The 22,287-nt window shown below is 43.7% G+C and overlaps 1 protein-coding gene across 1 annotated transcript; it reads left to right on the top strand.

The window, feature by feature from the left end:
• Nucleotides 1-2,423: 2,423 nt before the first annotated feature.
• On the top strand, nt 2,424-10,249 carry LOC307241385 (uncharacterized protein; the record flags this gene model as incomplete). Its single annotated transcript, XM_080015448.1, has 4 exons — nt 2,424-2,719; nt 5,870-6,259; nt 7,953-8,369; nt 10,068-10,249. Exons 2-4 carry the CDS (start codon nt 5,980-5,982, stop codon nt 10,247-10,249), a joined length of 879 nt encoding a protein of 292 aa, XP_079871574.1. The 5' UTR covers nt 2,424-2,719; nt 5,870-5,979.
• Between the last annotated feature and the right edge of the window lie 12,038 nt (nt 10,250-22,287).

Below are 22,287 nucleotides of genomic sequence, written 5' to 3'. Positions count from 1 at the left end.
TTGGCTAGGGAGGCGTCCACACTTGTGGCTGGGGAGGAGCTGCTCTTGTAGTTATTAATAGTCCGCAGCCCCTGCCAAAAGTGCCTGGCGTCTCGTTGCTCCATCTCTAGCGCCACTGTGTCTCTGTATGTCTGTTTAGCATCCTTCACCACCCATCGCCGTTTATATGACGCCGCTTTGTAATTGTCCATATTTACGGATACAAGACCGTCATTGTAAGCGGCCGTGTGAGCATTCAGAGCGCTGCTGATGGATTTATTAACCCACGGTTTCTGGTTTGGAAATATCCAAACTAACACTGTGGGAACGATGCTGTTTGCTATCATGGCGATGAAGCTCACAGCTACTGCCGTATACTGTCTGACATCACTGGAACTATATTGGAACATATCACAGTCTACGTCACTCAGAGCATCCTGAACCACCGCTTTACGTCCCTCGTCACTACCATTCCACTTACGGTGCTAGGCTTGTAAACAGGAATCAACAAGATGGTGGCGTGGTCTGATTTCTCAAAAGCAGGTAGTGAGATGGGGTTTTATCTGTTCTTGTAAGGTGTGTAGCAGTGGTCCAACGTTCTTTCTCCCCTGGTGGCACGCGTGATGTGTTGATGGAAATTAGGCAGAACTTTTTTAAGGTTCTCTCTGTTAATGTCCCAAGCCACCATTACAGTCACGTCGGGATGTTTGTTTTGAAGTCCCCACAACACATCATACAGGTCCGACAGTGCTGTGTCAGTGTCCACTTGCGGTGGAATATATAAACGGCTGTAATGATACCCGTGCTGAATTCCCAAGGGAGGTAGAATGACTGGCATGAGATGGTCAGCTGTTCCAGGTTTGGCGAGCAGGAGCGGGGGAGGGTCTTGATGTTGTTGGGGTTATACCAGCTAGTCATGAGACAGAGGCCTCCACCCTTTGATTTCCACGACTCTCCTGATCTGTCGGTGCGGAACGAAGAGAAGGCCTCGGCTGGACAAATGCCTTGATCAGGCACCAGCGGATTCAGCCATGTCTGCGTCAGGCAGAGGACACAACAGTTTCTTGTGTACCTTTGGAATGTAATTCTTGCCCGGAGGTCATCCATCTTGTTTTCCAAGGATTGGACATTGGCAAGAAGGATGCTGGGCAGAAGTGGATGATAAAGTTGCGTCCTCATTCTGATCCTAATGCCGCCTTGCTTAGCCCGGTGGTTCCTCCATCAGCGCGCCCTTGGAACAGCGACTCCATTGTTGCTATTTTCTTGGTTGATAATGTTTGCGCGCAGAATCTCCAGTGGTTCAAGATTCAAGATTCAAGATTTTTATTTGTCACATACATATACATACTTCCATACATATATGCAGTGAAATGTAATGGATCAGCGGATAAAATGTCCCAAAGTTGTTCTTTCAGGGAATTTTATGTATCCACCAGTGCATTGCGGTCATAAGAGATCACAGCTGATGAGTTTTTGAAGGACATGGTGTCGTAAAATGAAAGAAGGTACTAAAATTTGCTGAATCTACACGGAGCGTTGGCTCAGCCGACCACAGGGGGCGCCTGATGACGTCAGGAGTAGCGGGGGATCACGGCAGTTGACGTCCTCATTTGTCGCATGTGTGCTTTACGGGGACTGTTTCCACGACAGAACGGGCCGCAAATGGCAATAATTAATCATGCTCCATCAAACATTAGTGAGTAGAGTAATAGTAAAGTAAAACAAAAAATATTGGAGTCGAAAAAAGTTTGAAATAAGTGTTATTTTATTTTAATTTATTTTGTTTTATTAATCTTATTTTCTATTTCATTTTATTTCCTTTCATTTTTTATTTTAGTTAATTTAATTTATTTTATTTTATTGTGTTGTATTGAATTTTATTTTAATTTTTTCCAGATAAAATTTTTTATACTTTATTTTATTCAACTTTTGTGTTCCATTTTTATTGTGTTAAATTGTATTTCGTTTCGATTTGTTTTTATTATTTTATTTTCCTTATTTACTATTTAAAATGTTATTATTTTTCTTTACTTTATTTTGTAAATTCGATTGTATTTTGTTTTGTTTTATTAAATTTCGTTTCATTTTGTTTCGTTTTGTTTTTCTTTTCTATTTTTCATTTAATGTCATTTTATTTTATTTTTTTTCATTTTATTTTGTGTTTTTTGTTTGATTTTATTTGATTTGACTTTATTTCCTTTTGTTTAATTTCATTTAATTTCATTAAATCTATATTGTTTTGTTATATTTAGTTTCGTTTAATTTAATTTTATTTTGTTTCATGTCGTGTAATTTAACTTATTTTATTTTGTTTTATTGTATTTGATTTCATTTGATTTCATTTCATTTCATTGTAATTCCTGCACAGTCTCCTGCTCCAGTGCAGCTGGTGGTGGTAATGCGCCTCGAAGCTGCTTTGCCAACCGACAACAAACACTAAAGCAGCAGCAGCAGCTGCAGCAGAGTGAACCAAGCTTCCATCCCTACTTGTTTGTTTTGATCTCTACCAACGTTCAGACGCTTACACACGTTTACAACAAGCTTCATTCACTTGTTGATCGTTTGGCTTTTTCATTTCATTTCCACACAACAAGCAGCGCTATATTGCTTCCGTTAGCATTAGCTGCATGCTAGCAGGCCGCCCCGGAGCCCCGACCTGTCCTGCAGAGGGAGACCGAGCAGGGCCACCGGAGAGCGGGGAGTCCCGCAGCCAGACAGCGGCGCTTGGAGCTCAGCTCAGGTCAGGTCAGTCTTGATCACTGATTTTATTTACTTTTTATTGCTCTAACACGGATTTTACGACTTTTCTTGCAGTGGAGTGCGCTTTACTCCTTTACATTATGTCACCTTCAACCAACACTTGGCATTAAAGTCTCAGTTTGTTGTACACACACACACACAGATATGAGAAGGGACAGTCACTCATGGAATGATCCTATAATAGTTTTACACATTGTCCATATTATTATTGAAGCACATAGTATGTAGTGTTTTGGACTTGGACTAGTTTATTACATGATGTCATTATATTTACAGTAAGGCGGTGGCAGTTTACAAACTATTCTGTCATTTATCTCAATTCTATTTCCTTTTAGTTCATCTCAGTCTCACACGGTTTGGTCATTGTTGCCAAAAGCCAGAACTGAACGTTCCTTGTTGTGTCACATAATAATCATCTCAAGTGCATTGTGTCCAGTTCATCATCTGAATGTTGCTCCTCAATATTTCCTATTATTCAGAGCCTTATTCATCGATAATCAAATGTACGACATATGCAGACTAAACACTTATCAGCTTCATAAATCGTGTGTGTGTTCAGAGACCAGACAAAAGACAAATAACACATTTAGATATGCAACAAAAAATGTTAGTGTGTGTGTGTGTGTGTGTGTGTATACACACACTACTCACAAAAAGTTCGGGATATTTGGCTTTCGGGTGAAATTTATGGAAAATGTAAAAAGTTCACGCTACAGTGATATTTGATGAAAGTAGAGCATTTAAGTAGAAGATACAATGGTGATTTCCTCATCTCAAACAATGTATTGAAACAAAAGCCAACAACAGTGGTGGGTTTACCACAACAACAAATGTCAACGTCTCAATAACTTGTCATGTGGCCTCCAGCATCAGTTACAGCTTGACAAGGACGTCTCATGCTGTTCACAAGTCGACTTATTGTCTGCTGAGGCCTGGTCCCCCACTCTTCTTGAAGGGGGCCCTCAGGTCATTGAGGTTCTGGGGTACAGAGTCAAGCTGTAACTCTGGAGCCTCTACACGGCCACTCAGCTCATCCTATAGGTTTTCTATGGGATTCAGAAAACAGAAACAGTCTTTATTTGTCACGGCACACTACAACACATGCTTGCACACACACACATGCACATGCTTTTTGGTGGGGGTCCTTACTGACTTTAGGTGGAGGAAACCCCATGTGAGCACGGGGAGAACATGCAAACTCCACACAGAAAGGCTTCTATTTGGGAGATAACCCACCGGAGCACGGTGCCAACATCGCCCCAGGCGGGAATCGAACCCAGGACCTTCTTGCTGTGAGGCAGCAGTGCAAGCAGGAGAAAGTGCAGGCCACTCCATTTGAGGTGCCCCAGTCTCCAGCAGCCGTTCCCTAATGATGCCTCCTCCATGAGCTGGAGCGTTGTCGTCCATGAAGATGAAATGAGGCCTGTGTTGTTCATGCAGGGGCACAATGACTGGATGAATGATGTCATTCAGGTAGTATGGGCTTGTCACTGTACCATTCACAAAGTGTAGGGCAGTTCTGTATTGACCAGACACACCTGCCCACACTGTAACACCACCACCACCAAAGGCTCGTCTGGTGACAACAGTGGCTGATGCGTAGCGCTCTCCTTGATGTCTCCAACATCGTTGACGTCTCCATCATTTCTGCTCAAGGTGAATGGACTTTCATCAGAGAACAGCACTGAGGCCCCTGGTCCCTCGTCCAGCGTTAACGCTCCCTGGCCCCTGCAAGACCATGATGCCTGTACCTGGTGGTGTGGTCAGGTGCCCTTGCAGGTGGTCTAGCACGCAGACCACGCTGATGTCAACGGTTTTGAATGGCCTGACGTGACACTTGGTGCCTCTCACCTTCCTTAAATGTGCCTGGAGTTGAGTGGCATCATCATGTGGTTGCGCAGGGCACTGTTCACAATGAAGCGCTCATCAGTGTGGGATGTGGCCAAAGTACGTCCACTTCTATGCCTTTCTGTGACTCTTCCAGTCTCTGTATCTCTGTTGCAAGCTGCTGATCACACTCTGTGACACTCTAAGCTCAGTGGCCACTTCCCTCTGACAACATCCTGTTTGAAGCCTCACCAGGCGAGGTGCTGTTGATCAGTTGTTAGGTGTGGTCTTGGTCTCATGATGTCAACATGTGAACAGCATGATGAAGAGGACTGTTTAAATACCAACTCTAATTGAACCAGGAAATGTATTGGTCCATTCATGGATCAAACACCTGTTGTGAATTTTTCCGTTCAGCTCCTTGTTAGAGAACAGCAAGTTGTGCAAAAAGTACTGAAACATTGAACAGTTGGACATGTGCATTCACAAGTTTAGAGAAGGTCAAATTAAGTTCACCTGTAAAAGTTATAGTGCATTTTAACTTCATCCTGAAATTTCACCCGAAAGCCCAATATCCTTAACTTTTGTCAGTAGCGTATATTTATTTATTTATTTCATTGGAAATAAAGATGAAAATAAACAACAAAGGGGTCAAAATAAAGAAATATACATTTACACATCAATTAGGGTTGCTGTGGTTATCGGTGTTACATGGTGTTAGGGAGCACACCAGTTACTTGCCCACCATGGGGGTTCTCTATGGGGATGGTAGCTCAGGAGGTAGAGCTGGTGGTCTAGTAATCTAAAGGTTGCTGGTTGGATCCCAGGCTCCTCCTGCTAGCGTGCTGTAGTGTCCTTGAGCAAGACACTTAACCCCTAATTGCTCCTGATGGCTGCGTCCGTCGGTGTTTGAATAATTGTAAGTGGCTTTGGATAAAAGCGTCTGCTAAATGTAATGTAACCATCGTTTCGCTTTTTTATTTGTTTATTATTCATTTTTTTTAATTGAAATTAAAAACATAAATAAAAACAGTTAATTTTCCCTCATTTATGCCGAACCATTCTTCAATACTTAGTCTGAAGCTACAAAAGTGAAAGTGTCTGCCAGTGTGCATTACAGGGACACTCTGCTCCCCCGTTGTAAAATGTCCGGTGTTATGGCTGGTGTCATGAGTTTATTACCAGGTGGGAAAAATTCCTCACCATGCCATCTTTAACGTCAGTCTAAATTAAAATGCCATCCTTCAGTTATGCTCAAAACAATAAACATAAAATAAACATTCACATTTTCTTCTCATTCTAGAACAACAAGAAGCTCCCAGCAGCGCTCTTTGACCCGGAAGTAAAAGCCGCTCACTTTGCCGGTGCCTCCAACACAGACACGTGACCAGAAGCTCCACGACGACAACAACAATGGCGGAGCGGCTTCAACTCTTCACCTTTTCTGTACGAGAGCGAATATCAGCGGCGGTGGGAGAGCTTCTGTTCCTGTGCGACAAGGTGAAGGTGGGAGAAGAAGTGAGAGACGCGCTGAGCGACAAGGTGATAGCGGCAGGAGGAGACGTTTACAGAGAGTTTGAACTGTCTGTGGTGAACTGGGAGAGCAGACGGAGGCGCTCAGAGCAGGAGATCCGGAGGCTGTACAGAGTGCTGGCTTCCATCCTGAGACCCGGAGTCCAGCTGAGCAGAGCAGGTCTGGACCCTTCTCATATATTTTAAAAGGCTTATATCATGTCTATCGCATGGCAATTAAAAATAAATATGGAACCATATAAACAATGTATTTTCTCAGTGGCCATCATTTTGGTGCTATGTACACTCCACAGTCGGAAAGCATGGGGGAAATTTGAGATTTATGTATGAAATGTTTTATGCAGTTATATGAAATAATTACTATATATTACCTGGTATGACACAGTGCAAGTTGCAACCTCTTCCTACAGCAGTGCGACACTGCAGCAAGATGGCTGCGCTATTGACGTGTCGTGGCTAGGCTTGGACCCCGCCCAAATATCACCATACACAATTTTATCGTTGTTCATCGTTGCATAGTCATTGGGGGGGGGGGCAGTGTTGGAGAAAGCGGACCCATTACTCACGGTTGCGCACAGCGTTTTTTGGTTTTGGTCAATTACAATATATACACTTGTATTTGTTTTCTTATAAATAAATAAAACAGCTAAAACCGTATGGTGTCGGGATACGGAGGAATGGGACACGACTTGTAGACTCGTGAAGATCATTTCCAACGTGTAACGCCTGGAGAGGGGTGATCGGGGAGAGAATCACAGAGAAAGTGTCCGCATTATGCAGGATTTTGTTCCATGCCGTACCACTTGTTTCGTTCCATAAGGAGACATGAAATGAAATAACCTACATCTAAAATTGAAACACACTGTTTTGGCGCACCGATCCCGGGCACCCCATCGCTGGGGCGCGCATCATCTTCATTTTATTTTTTATTTTTTACGAGAAATAAAATGGAAACAGGTGGTATTTGCACACTCTACTTTTTCTTCCACCCCAATATGTAATAAACAGGAAGCTGTTTTGTATCTCACCTTCAAATTGCAACAATTCTGAGTGTAATTAATTAAGTGTAAGTAGTTATTAAAATGTCTCATGTATCATATTATTATAAATTGATTAGATTTAAATTAGAATTTTGGGGCATTTTGATGAGATTCAAGGATTAGGAAACTCAATTCAAAGGCTATATAGTAGAATGCACCAATGTTGTGGTTTCAGACCTGCCAACCTGCACGCATTTTGTTTACCAATGACGCAATTCTCGGTCGAATTAATAAAATATAAATACACTGATCAATGATTGCAATTTATTTTGGAATGCAAGTACCATATACATATAGTAGAAAGGTATATTTGCACTTAAAAGTGAAAGAAACTTTCATTTGAAGTTTGAACTCAACATTTCCATGTTAGTTATATGTTGTGTCCTATTAAAACTCAGTGAGAGTTCCATTATGAATAATGAACAACAATAAACAGTGTCCAAATCAGTAATCTCACTATTGTGGTAACTTAAAATTGCTGCAGTGGTCAGTATGTGCAGCTGTCCTGTCACATGAGTGTGATCAGATCATGCAACACATTTGTCATTGAGGTACAGTAGATAAACCCAATGAGACCAAATGAAGAATTAAGAGAATTGATTTCTCTGATCACAGATATAAACTCAAAATGATCGTAAGACAATGTAATGTTATTTAGTCGTCAATGTTTTATTATGAACATACAATTTAATGAAAATCAGAATCAGCAGGTCAAGAGCCATGGAGACTCCATGTTACAATATTGTAGTACTCGAAATATTTTCCCAATGATGGCAGGTCTGTTTCACTCATCTTTCTGTGTCTGTTTGTCAGTGTTGCCTCCAGAGCTCCAGCAGCTCTCTGTCTGTAAAGAGGAGCTTCCCCCTGAGCAGCAGGAGTGGAGTCCCGGTCTGGGCCAGGAGGAGCCAGGGCCCCCACAAATTAAAAAGGAAGAGGAGGAGTTCTCTGTGAAGACTGAACATGACGTAGAGTGTGCTCAGTGGTCCCAGCTTCATCAAAACCAAACTGAGGTGAAGAGAGAGGCAGAACCTGTTGCCTGCACCTCAACTGAACAGATGGAAACAGAAGCTGATGGAGAGGATCGTGGAGTGTCAGAAGCAGCCAGTAGCTCAGATCCAGCTGTTGCTTTAGAACCAGCTGGTGCTGAGCAGCTTTTCTCGTCACACTCTTCTCAAACTGAGACTGAAGACTGTGATGAAGGTTGGAAAGAGACCAGACAACCTCAGTCAGGTTCGTTTTTATTTTTTATCCTACCAAGCTGTTGACCAGATAAGTGTCAACAGGTAAGCAATGTCAACAGCAAAATTCTCAAAGTATCTGGGATTCAGATTCTTTATCAGTTAGTCTGAAATGTAAAAGGAGACTATTGCTATTTATATATGCACTACTCACAAAAAGTTAGGGATATTTGGCTTTCGGGTGACATTTATGGAAAATATAAAGAGTTCAAGCTACAGTGATATTATATCATGAAAGTAGGGCATTTAAGTAGAAGCGTGCAATGGTGATTTCCTCATCTCAAACTATTTATTGAAACAAAAGCCAACAACAGTGGTGGGTTTACCACAACAAAAAATGTCAATGTCTCAATAACTTGTCATGTGGCCTCGAGCATCAGTTACAGCTTGACAAGGACGTCTCATGCTGTTCACAAGTCGACTTATTGTCTGCTGAGGCCTGGCCCCCCACTCTTCTTGAAGAGGGCCCTCAGGTCATTGAGGTTCTGGGGTACAGAGTTAGGAGCCTCTACACGGCCACTCAGCTGATCCCATAGGTTTTCTATGGGATTCAGGTCTGGAGAAAGTGCAGGCCACTCCATTTGAGGTGCCCCAGTCTCCAGCAGCCGTTCCCTAATGATGCCACCTCCATGAGCTGGAGCGTTGTCGTCCATGAAGATGAAATGAGGCCTGTGTTGTTCATGCAGGGGCACAATGACTGGATGAATGATGTCATTCAGGTAGTATGTGCTTGTCACTACCATTTACAAAGTGTAGGGCAGTTCTGTATTGACCAGACACACCTGCCCACACTGTAACACCACCACCACCAAAGGCTCATCTGGTGACAGTGGCTGATGCGTAGCGCTCTCCTTGACGTCTCATCATTTCTGCTCAACGTGAATCGACTTTCATCAGAGAACAGCCCTGAGGCCCCTGGTCCCTCGTCCAGTGTCAACGCTCCCTGGCGCCTGCAGGACGATGATGCCTGTGCCTGGTGGTGTGGTCAGGTGCCCTTGCAGGTGGTCTAGCACGCAGACCACGCTGATGTCAACAGTTTTGAATGGTCTGACATGACACTTGGTGCCTCTCACCTTCCTTAAATGTGTCTGGAGTTGAGTGGCATCATCCTGTGGTTGCACAGGGCACTGTTCACAATGAAGCGCTCATCAGTGTGGGATGTGGCCAAAGCACGTCCACTTCTATGCCTTTCTGTGACTCTTCCAGTCTCTGTATCTCTGTTGCAAGCTGCTGATGACGCTCTGTGACACTCTAAGCTCAGTGGCCACTTCCCTCTGACAACATCCTGTTTGAAGCCTCACCAGGCGAGGTGCTGTTGATCAGTTGTTAGGTGTGGTCTTGGTGTCATGATGTCAACATGTGAACAGCATGATGAAGAGGACTGTTTAAATACCAACTCTAATTGAACCAGGAAATGTATTGGTCCATTCATGGATCAAACACCTGTTGTGAATTTTTCCGTTCAGCTCCTTGTTGGAGAACAGCAAGTTGTGCAAAAAGTACTGAAACATTGGTGCATTCAAATGTTTAGAGAAGGTCAAATTAAGTTCACCTGTAAAGGTTATAGTGCATTTTAGGTTCATCCTGAAATTTCGCCCGAAAGCCCAATATCCCTAACTGTGTGTGTGTGTGTGTGTGTGTGTGTGTGTGTGTGTGTGTGTGTGTGTGTATTTTTTTTTCATGGATACAGGACTTGGCTGGATGATGCACACAATTACTATGGTAAAGTTCTCAGATGATACAACCATCCAAATTCTCAAGTTGAACTACTCTGATAGTCAACTTCATCTCAAGTCTGTGATCCAGTGCTTTGTTCAGTGGTGTGGTGAACACTTCACCCTCAACGTTAATAAAACAGAAGATAGTGTTTGACCCCAAATCCATTGGTGACCACTCTCCAGTGGTAATCCATGACCAGAGGACAGGACAGGTGAGCTCTTACTGATACCTGGGCATTCACTTAAATGACCAAGTGGGGGCAGTGGCTCAGTATGTAGAGTGCATCGTCTACTAATAAGAAGGTTGCTGGTTAAATCGTGGTTCAAACTCCTCCTGCTAGCATACTGTAGTGTCCTTGAGCAAGACACTTAACCCCTAAATGTCTGTCCAGCTAAAAACCCAGGTTACATTCCTCATACAGAGAGCCATGAAGATTATTGGAGTCGGGCAACATCCCACCCTTCAGGCTGTTTTTATCAAACAGGCACAGAAAATAATTCAAGACCCTACACTTGTCCTCCACTCCGAGTACCAGCTCCTCCTGTCAGGGAGATGTTTCAGGGTCCCCCAGTGTAAGCTTAACCACTATAAGCACTCCTTTATCCCCCTGTCCATCAAAACACTGAACACGACATCAGACAACTTTTACCATATGAATGTATTCATGTTGTGTATGTTGTGGTTATATATGTGGTTTAGGGGTGGGCGATATGGCCCGAAAATAATATCACAATATTTCAGGGTATTTCTGCAACGTTATTCATGACAATATGACAAAATACTGAAAAATATATTATTACTTTCAAGAGCATACAATTGCAACAAAATCAGTGTAATAGTTTTATGTCGGCCATTAAACCATGAATTCAAAGTTAACATAATTAAGACAATTCTATTAAAAATGTAACAATATTAAATGTACATATAATTTTGTGTACTAAAAACAGAATTCTTTTAATAAATGAAATAGTTGACACTCACTTTTCCCACTGGCGTCCCTCACGCTACTTGTCAGTATTGATGGTTTTGTCATCTGGGATGTCGGGACCCAGCTTCGCTGTGAGACAAGAGATAGAGATGAGTAACATGGCAGTTTTCAAATCCCCTGTCAATCAGTTTGACCATCCACAGCTGAGTCACCACTCCCTCCCCCACCTGCAGCAGATTAAAAGCCACACCCTCTACCACCCCCCCCCCCCCCCCCCCCAAACCACCACTGCCCGAGGAGCCGTCCGGCCGACTGCCAACTGCCCCTTCACACCGTCTGTAGAAGCTGGCCTTCCCCAAGAACCTCCCCACCTGCTTCGTTGTCTTGGGCCTTGGACAGGCCACAGCTGCCACTATGACGTCTGTCACAAGGGACTGCGGATTTTGGAATATTATAATTTGGTATCTGCTTACCCAACTCATCTCTCTCAACCACTGTTGTCACCAAGGTGCCTCCTTTCCAGGCTTTTAGGAGGTTGAAGATTTGTGGCCCCCCCCTTCAAAATGCCTCCTACTTGCTTCGTTCGCAAGCAATTTAGAGCTGGATGATGGGAGTAATATGAGTGTACAGGTGCCGCTTTGGTAACTTGATACTAGGCCACCTAGGAGCTAAAATCAGCACTGGTACTTTTGCACAGCTCAGTTGACAAAGTACAGCAGGTTCAGGGGTTCCAGTATGGCACAACAAGGACAGTCTGCCATGACCTACCTTCTTTGTAATCTGCTCCCTTTTCTTTCTCTCCCTCTGTTCTTCCAGCAGTGAAGACTCGTGGATTTTCCTGTCCTAAGCACATTAAGAGGAGTCACAGCGAGCTTTACGTCAAACAGCTGAGAAGTGGAGAGATCAGAGCAGAGAGTCTCCTCCCCTCTTCAGCCTCTCAGCCAATAGGAACCCCTGCAACCACCAGGAAACAGGACACACCAAGACATTGTTGTAACCAGTGTGACAAAAGTTTCCTTCATTCAGGGGATCTCAATCGACATGAGCGTGTTCATACAGGAGAGAAACGTTACCACTGTGACCAGTGTGGGAAGGGGTTCAATCGATCAGAAACTGTTAAGACGCATCAGCGTATTCACACAGGTGATAAACCGTACCACTGTGACCAGTGTGGGAAGATGTTTGGTTCAAGTAGTTATCTCAAAATACATCAACGTATTCATACTGGGGAGAAACCGTACTGCTGTGACCAGTGTGGGAAGAGGTTTAATAATAATTGTAATCTCAAAAGACATCAGCATATTCACACAGGTGATAAACTGTACCACTGTCAACAGTGTGGGAAGAGGTTTAATACAAGTAGTCATCTCAAAATACATCAGCGTCTTCACACAGGTGACAAACCGTACGGCTGTGAACAGTGTGGGAAGATGTTTAATACGAGTAGTGATCTCAAAATACATCAACGTATTCACACTGGGGAGAAACTGTACCACTGTCAACAGTGTGGGAAGATGTTTAATACAAGTGGTAATCTCAAAAGACATCAGAGTATTCACACAGGTGGTAAACCGTGCCACTGTGAACAGTGTGGGAAGAGATTTAATACAAGTAATTATCTCAAAAAACATCAACGTATTCATACCGGTGATAAATTGCTTCCTCATCTTACATGAAGGGACATTGTTGTTGTTGGCTATGAGGGACTCAAACACAGACACAGGCAGCTGGTAAAGATGGTAACCAAAGAATTTTTATTACGAATCAGTTGGGTGACGACAGGAGGGACCCGGTCGGGAAGGATCGGGCGGATGTGTCCTGGAAGACGGAACTACGGGACAGGGCGAGGCAAGACGGCGTGGACGGGGAAGGAGGGATCCAGGTTCCGTGGACAAGGAACAGGGAAGGCTTGACGAATCAGGAAGGCTTGAATGTGGAGAGGGAAATAGGCAGGCTTGTACGGAGACAAAACACTTGAATTCTCAGACTTGGAGTGAGCCAGGTGAGAGACCAACTGAGGTAAGTTAGCTGACCATCTGGTGATGAGTGGATGGAGGGCCGAGGATTAAATACAGCGGGTTCTGATGGTGATTGATCTCAGGTGTGTGGGGAGGTGCAGGAGGAAGGAGTGGCAGAGGAGAGAAAAGCAGCCCCTAGTGGTGCTAGGAGGCTGTGGGCTTGACTTGTATCCAAGCTGTTAACTCTCAAGTGCTTGGTTCTCCACAGTCGATCAGGGCCTGGGCTCAAACATTTGAAAATCTCTCCTAGGAATGGCATTGAAAGATTAACTAGACCTGCAGTTGCGGTTTTACAACAGTTGTCGTGGCAAAATCTGTAATAAAAGATCATGAACAAATTTGTTTGTCGTGTATATTTATTTTAGAGAAACAGAGTTTTAGTCTTTGCAAAGAGGGGAGAGGGAGAGAGCGAATGGCAGGACGCAGCCTGTGGTCGAGCTCACCCTGACCTGCTGGATGGAAGGAAGAGCAGGCGTTTATATGTGGTGTGACATGTAACACCGAAGACTCTGTCTGGAGCGTATCTTTACGACGTGCTCGCCCTATCTGTCTGATATACTGCCCCGTCCAAGTGACGAACTGCTTATGCCCCTCCATGCTTCGAGGTCATCGCTTTAGACTGTAGGTCTCTGTATGTCCACAAAAGTGGGTCACAGGTGTCCCGTTGTTTATGACAACGGGGAGTACCCGCTTGGAATGTGTGCTGTGAAGATAGTGTTCGAATAACATGTTATTGTAAACGAGGGCAAGGTAGGATTTTGCCTATTCACAGTCTTAAATGCAAAATGGAAACACTGTAGTCAATGTAAAAGGCTTTTTGTAATCTTTTTTTTATGTATTCTGATGTAATGCATTATATATGTATGTATCCTATTATGCTTGCTGTTTTTTTATTTAATTTTTTTGCATTACTTGACATTAAGTGTTTAAATACCTGTAAAGTGAAAAAACATTGTGTTCTGAGTTTGCCACATCACAGGAAAATGTGTTAACCACCTAGCCAAATGTGAATGATTCAGAAAAAATTGGCAAGTATATAATATTCTGTTACAGAATTGTGGAAAAATAGGCAGTATTCTCCGCCCTGAGATGCTGGGGTGATGCTGATGTCTGCCAAGCATGAGTTCAGGGTCTCCCTGAAGACACCTTTTACACCAGGTGTTTATTCCCAAAACAGCGTTTGATCCTAAACTCTTTAAGCTGTTAGTATAGCTTAGCACCACTAATGCTCTGTATCCGACGGTCTGACCTGGTGTTTATATTGTGTTTGGCGGAGGGGCCATGCAGAGTATGACCCACCCAACCCCATCATCAGGTCATGATTTTGCCCCGCTCAAAAAAGTCTGGCCCACAAAAATGGTGAGAAACAGTTTAACAGTCTCCACAACTCACATGTTTTCAGCAATTACTTTCTCACATGTATCATGTGGTTCAAAACAAATCACTGAATTTACTTTCCAGGGACTTCAATGATTAATTATAATTAGTGAATCTGCAGAATATCAGCTCTGCAGATGTAATTTCCACTGACTTTGTCTGTGGGATGGTTTTGGGAGCAGTGCAAGGAGGGTTGGCTCATGTTTTGCCTAACCCTTACCTAGAAGGGGCTCAACTATGTATAGCTTTGAGTATACATCCTTCCTAGACAGCCAGATAGTCAGCTAAGGGCTTTTTGTTGGCTGGTCATGGACTGTCCATAACTGACACCGTGTTCCTTCTTTGTAATGTCCCATTGCATCCAGGACAGTGTAGTTTCTTGATGAATTTGATGTGTTGATGAAGAAGGAGAGACCGCTGACGCTGACTTGAGTAAAATAATAGATTTATTACAAAAGAACAGCATCAGACTGGACTTTCCTAGGATGCCCAGGAGAGAACCGAGCCGGATGGATTCTCTGGCGAATGACACTCAGGCAGGCGCTTTTATGCTAAGCCAGATACAATGTTGACCATCTGATTCCCCTACATAGGTCACCGTTCACGTTTTCACCTCCCTTATCACCGGGACCCCTGACAATGGGCTCTGTCTCTCTCTTGAGACCCCTGACATCGTCTGTTAATAATTATTATTTTATACAATGGGCACTGTCTTGGGACGCTACTCATTCCCAGACACCTCAACAGCCCATCTGCAAGTAGAGTTCAAACTCTCAACCTGCAAACCCAATCTTTATTATCAAGAAAGACTTCCAAAAACAACTTTGGATTACCTGCGGGATGGCAAGAGCACAGCATTTCTTTTCTACATTTATGGCGGCCACCAATTCCCTTCTTCAGATGACTATCTTACCTTCTTCTGATCAATTTGACTGTTCATTGCTTCTCCAAGAAGGAGATAGTCATCACAAGTGAAACATAGAAACAAAGATGTATTTGACAAAACATACTTGAATCAATAACATTTGGAACAATTACAGTGTGTGGCCTCTTCCTGTGACAATTACAGCTACAACTACCAAAACTGAACAAAGAGCCAGACACAATCAGGAGTGGATTCAGGGTAATGGTTTGAGGCAGATCCTGGCAATGTGTGCTCACCTGTGTGAAAGGGATTGGCCCATACCAAGGCAAGGCGCACCACACCGCAGCAGACAAGATGACACACGCAGCCGAATCCCCAAGGCATCCCGACAGCAATAACAGTGTGGCCAGAAAGTGGACTCCTCCATTCTCCTCCAGTGGTAGAATGAGAACTCCAAGGTCTTTGTAGTTTCTTTGTTGTCGAGGATGTGCAGATGAAGAAGGAATCGCTGCTGACGCCGACTTGATTATAATATTAAGTTTATTACAAGGAAGAACAGCATCAAACCAGACTTGCCATGGATTTCTGGGAGAGAAAGAAGCCAAATCCATTCTCTCCCGAATGGATCAAGAGGTTGTCTTATATACCTCTACAGACATAACATCACACATCTGGTTCCATTACATAGGTCACAGTTCAGCACCTGTCTGACATACATCTAAACATTTCCCATTCTCTTCTCCAAGTGCCCCTTCCTTCCACTTCCCTTCTCACAGGGGTCCCTAATGGACACTAATGTTGACGTTCTCTGTGTAACAATTGAAGCACCATATCAGAAGCAACATACTGTATGTTAGTATTTACACTATACAATGGGCTCTGTCTTGGGAACCCAGTGACCTTCTTCACCCCAAACATTCCAGACACCTCATATTTCCCCCCTTCGAGACTACACAAAGTCTCCAAAAAGAGAAGTGATAAACTTATGATGTTAATTGGCTCAATAGAAATTACATAATGACAAACAAAGTGATTACAATGTACCCTTCTGACCATGCTTAGTCGTAGCAATACAGTAAATTTGTGGAGTGTGACAGCGAAAAACCCATCCGGCAGCTTCCTTTCTTAGTACATCCATCAAACAATCTAGACAGGAAAATTCTCTCACAGTCCCTCTGCCCCAGGCAACCACCTGGCACTCCAAATTAATTGACAGAAGGAGAAGAATGGTTTAGAAAACTGAATAGGATGTTACATTCAAGATTCAAGATTCAAGATTTTTTATTTGTCACATACATATACATACTTCCATACATATATGCAGTGAAATGTAATGCAACGCACCCGGTGATAGCACACAATATGTCCTAGGAAAAAATAAAAAATAAAATAAAATAAAAAGTAGAAAATTCCTTTCTAATAGACCGACTAACTGACTCCTAAAACGTAATACAGTAAGTGGAATACTTATAGAATAAGATAAAAATATAAAGAATAAAATACAATAAAAATAAATTGAAATAAAATGGAATAGGTTGAAGGAATATGCCTATGTATATACAGATATGTGCATTTAAAGTGGCATGTGAATTAAAGTGGCATGTGAATGTGAATAGTGTGAGGTAGTGTTTGGGATAATACAGCACAGTATACAACAGTACGGCGCAGCAATACGGCATCACGAACAACCCTGAACAGTGACACAGTATGCGGTACAGTATGCTACATACAGTACAGTAGGTAGTGGAGCCTAGTGCATGGCTCAGTGAGGACCCCTGGTGAGGTCAGCGTTGACAGTTCTGATGGCTTGAGGGAAGAAACTCCGTCTCAGTCTCTCTGTTCTCGCTGCGTGACTGCGGAGGCGCTTGCCTGACCGCAGCAGCTGAAACAGTCCGTTGTTGGGGTGATGAGGATCCTTCATGATCCTATGGGCTCTGCTACTACACCTCCTGGTGTATAACTCCTGCAAGGGGGGGAGGGTAGTTCCAGGGGTACGTTCAGCTGAACGCACCACCCTCTGCAGGGCCCGCCTGTCCTGGGCAGTACAGTTCCCAAACCAGGCAGTGATGTTGCCTATCAGGATGCTCTCCACTGCTCCAGAGTAGAAGGACTTGAGGATCCTCACCGAGACCCGGAATTTCCTCAGCTGCCTGAGGTGGTAGAGACGCTGCCTCGCCTTTCTCACCAGAGTGTCTGTATGAACAGTCCATGTTAAGTCCTCTGTGATGTGGACTCCCAGGTACTTGGAGCTGCTCACCCTGTCGACAGAAGTCCCATTAATCACCAAGGGAATGTGCGTCCTCGGTTGTAATCCTCACCTAAAGTCCACAATCAGCTCCTTAGTTTTGCTGACGTTCAGGTGGAGGCTGTTGTCCTGGCACCCGAGTGACAGGTCAGCCACCTCCTGGCGGTAGGCCTTCTCTTTGCAGTCGGTGATCAGGCCCACGACCACGGTGTCGCCAGCAAACTTGATGATGGTGTTGGAGCTGGACCTGGCCACACAGTCATGTGTGTACAGGGAGTACAGTAGGGGGCTGAGGACGCAGCCCTGGGGGGATCCTGTGTTCAGGGTGAGGGAGCTGGACATGTGCTTCCCCACCCTGACCACCTGGGGGCGGCCTGTGAGGAAGTTCAGGATCCAGGCACACAAGACCGCAAAAAAAAGAAAACACCTGAGGTCTCAATGTATTCACTTCACCCTGTTACAGAAAACTCCAAAGAAAACAATACTAAATCGAAGTAATATGTCTTTCTAAAAATATCTAGTGTAGCGTACAGAATATTCATCAATAATACAGGTTACATTGCAATAAAAAAATTTCAATATTATAAAATCATGCAGGACACATGTATGTATTGAACTGTTGCTTTTTAACACCATCAACTTTTGATGATATTTTCACTCGACACTCCTGATTATGATGTCCTCACTCAGGGTCTGTCGTCCATTTTCATCCCCATCCTTCATATTTGAGTGTTCAAGTCCATTAGGCTGTTAGGATCTCTGGAAACAGCCCCCCTCAGACTGGTCCTGAAAGAAAAATCACCAGCCAGTTTACTGCCAGTATACTGCAAAAACATCAAACACAGTATAATAATTTCACTTTTGCATTATACTTTAACATTATTCCAATATATGATTAAAATTTTCATTTTCCCCCCTTTCTCCATGCATTTTCCTAGTTAACAATAGTGTTGAGTCTATGATGGAATCAGATATTTTTAATGGGTATTTCTCTACTAGTGTTAGCTTCTCCTTCGTCACTATTTCCTCCTCATCTTCACTGACGTTCTTACCACCCAATAGTGGCATCTGAACACTTTCACCCGGCATTACAACTCCTACCCATCTCAATATCATGGCCTTAGCAAATGTCAACAACACTGTACAAAAACAAAACATCACACACAGTGATAGAAGAGCAGCCCCCAGAATGTGAACTACTATAGCTCCTAATGGTCCTAATTTATCTTGCAACCACGCATTAGCTGACCACCCAGCTCCTTCTGATGGCCCAAACGCATCCCTTATAAGTTTCAACAACTATGACATTAGTCATGTTATTCGCGACATCAGCGATCAACGTATGACAGGCATCTCAGGTTAGATTTAAAGCCACGCAGAGGCCACCTTGTCTGACCAAAATATAATCAAGAGCCATGTCATGTTTCAGCAATGTCAATCGATGACTCCTCTGGGTGTTTGACAAATATTCAAAACCTCCTATGGTCTCATTTGCAAAACCCTGGAGTGTATATGTGATATTATCAATATGATCAGCTAAGAATGTGACCCCATACCATGGACTCTTTGTAGAGTTACCCTCTTCTGGCTTTTGTCCCTTCTGGATAATAAAAACATCAGAAGGAAGTTTCAACTGTGCCATATGGCAACATCCAATCCACCCATACGGCAGAAATAAGTGTGCTTTATCACCACATACCCACGAAATTTCTTTAAATGTTCCTATGGTTACATTACCCGGTAAAGTTTGATTCTTTACGCTTAAAGTTTTACTCTGTCAATGATGTGGTGCATGAAAGGTCACTGTATATGTGTCCTCAACCGTCCTTTGTACACTTTGTTCAAATTGCATCATGTAGCTTTCACATTCTGATTAACACATGCGATTTTATATATTGTAAGGGTTGCAACTGTTATGATTTCACCAGAAACATTTTTGATAAATGGCTGATACAGGATTCTTCATAGGACTTGTTGTTAAATCCCTAAATTTTCAGCACAACAATTGAGAGGGTTGGGAATGTCATCTTGGATGGGGTGAGTTTTTGCACAGATCACGTGGTGCCACCAATGCGACACATCTTCAGTTGTGTGCCCCGGCTTCATTGGGTGTTTCGGCCATTTATCACAAGACACCCTCTGCCGAGGTCGGCCCACCAGGTTGATCAGACCTGAGTGTGTGTCGCACGGTGGCACCAACATGATTATTTAGCAGCCCATGTTGCGTCCCTCCGTTTCAGCCACAGCCAGTGACTGCTCCGCTCGGCTGCAGTGGCAAGTTCTTTGATCGCCTTCCTTTGGGCCTGCCCTCTGATCCCTACCTCCTTCAAGAGCCTGGTGGTGGACTTGGCCACAAAACCTCTGCAGCCCGACTTCACTGGCCACACCTTCACGTTCCAGCCCCGCCCCTCTGCCTCTGCTGCTAAGTTGGCATACCGCAGCCTTTTCCGTTCAAATGCCTCATCGATGGCCTCCTCCCATGGGACAGTCAGCTCAATGATAAACACTCGCCAGCAGGACTTGGACCAGAGGACAAGATCTGGGCGCAGGTTGGTAACTGCAATTTCGGGGGGGAAGGTGAGCCTCTGGCTGCGGTCTACCCGCATTTCCCAATCCCGGGCTGGGTTCAGTGGGCCAGAGTCTGGGAGTGATGGCTTGGTCCGCCGTTTCTTCCCTTCCCGCATGAAGGTTGTTCTCCGTGGGAAGGTAGTCTGGGCATTTAGAGGCATGGCATCGGTGGTTACCCTCTTGTTCTCATCGTTGTCGACGATGTGGTGCATGAAAGGTCACTGTATATGTGTCCTCAACCGTCCTTTGTACACTTTGTTCAAATTGCATAATGTAGCTTTCACATTCTGATTAACACATGCGATGTTATATATTGTAAGGGTTGCAACTGTTGTGATTTCACCAGAAACATTTTCGATAAATGGCTGATACAGAAACAACTTTACCGAAAATTTTAATTTCATGTACTAAACTAAAAACACACGAGTGGAAGAAACTGACTTCACCGGGGTGTGTCTGCAGGCCAGTGACCTTCAGGAGGAAGGTCGGCTTCTTAGAAGTCTTACGAAGCCAACTTATTAAAAAAATAATAATACGTTGAAATATTGTTCTGGAGGTCGCAGGTCAAAATGGAAGAATTCATCATTACAGTGGAAATCGGAGGGAATTAATATTGATGTTCTTATGAATCCAAAACTGTGATTCTACTCATTGGAGCTTTGATCTAAGTCTCTCACCCGTAAACAAATTATTAAAGAGATTGTAAACACACACTGCCTCATAGTTATTTTAGGGGAAGAGTTTACGTATAAATATTTACACACGCTAAAAATCATGTATTTCAGTTGCTCCGAAAACCCTCAAAATGTGATCTTACTCAGAATTCAGATGTTCCACCCAGAGGTGGAAGCAGGATTCTTACTTCCTGCTCTGGAGTTTCCACCTCTTCCCACCTTTCACCTCCAGCTTCTTTCGGTCATTACGCCAGAAAATACATTCCAATCAAATAACGGGACCAACTTTAAAGACGGCTTAAAGTTGTTCACACCAAATGTTCTTCTCGGTTCTCAACTGAGAATTTACCTTTTTATTGAGAAAAACCCGAGAAATATGTCCAGGTGCTCCCAGCGGATCATGGTGGGGGGGGGGCGTCAAAATGTTTTTTTTTAATGAAAACAACAACAGACAAAATATTGCCCCGGACCTGTTCACCTCCCATGCTGCTGGCGCACTGGAGCCCTCGAAGACAACACCGTTGATCAAAAAAGCAAATTTCACTTTGGGTTCTCTGAGCCACTCAAGCAGCAGATCCACTTCACTCACACTCCTGGGCCTGCTCGCATGACGTGGGCGAGCGAGAGAGAGAGGGAGAGGTGGAGGTTTTATTATTATTAATTATTATTATTATTATTATTAATAATATTATTATAATTATTATTATAGTTATTAATATTATTACAATGATCAATATTATTATAATTATTATTATTACAACTATTATTAATTATTATTATAATTATAATTATTATTATTAATTATTATTTTTACAATATTATTAATTATTATTATTAGGGGTCCAGCCCTTAGGGGAAGAATTCTCAGATATTTGAAGTCTAACCCAATCTGGAACACAAGCTTGGGCACAACACACCAACACGGTTGATCTTATTATTAATATTACTGCTGCTCTGACTTTTTTTTTTTATACTTATTTTTAATCTTGGTGTTTTTCCGGCTGAAAGTGTCCGAGACACGGCGGAGGTCTCATCGCAACCGGGACGTTTCAGACGCGTTTTCGCTCCGAGTTTGATCGACGTCAATCTACATTTGGAGCAGAAACTCGTGGAACAGCCGCCGCCAGTTCTTCACCGGAAGTAGACGAGCGTTGAGGGGATGGGATGGGTTTCGGCAGCGGCGCCGCCGCCTTGTGGCATCATCGTCCAAAGTTATACTAGGCCGGGCGTCGCCTCCCGGAACGCACCTGCACCCGGCCGCTCCCGACGACTTGAGCCGGCGCTGTGTTTAAAGGAAGCTCGGAAAACCGTAACCCGCCCTGCGTTTCACAAAACCCCGAAAATCGTCGACAGGAGGCGATGAGGTCCCTGAATGATCCTCTGGTGTGGTTCCCGTCCCCGGGGCCGGGGCAAAGGACGTCCCTCAAGAACGCTGTTGTAACGGCTACGATCCTTCCTGCTTCCTACAGTGTGGACACGGAGGAAAGGGGCGGTGCCTCCAAAAGGTTCCCGCCGC

This window comes from Zeus faber (assembly GCF_960531495.2).
Source record: "Zeus faber genome assembly, chromosome: 1".
In the NCBI taxonomy this organism is placed as follows: domain Eukaryota; kingdom Metazoa; phylum Chordata; class Actinopteri; order Zeiformes; family Zeidae; genus Zeus; species Zeus faber.
This window is presented reverse-complemented; position numbering and strand designations above follow the sequence as displayed.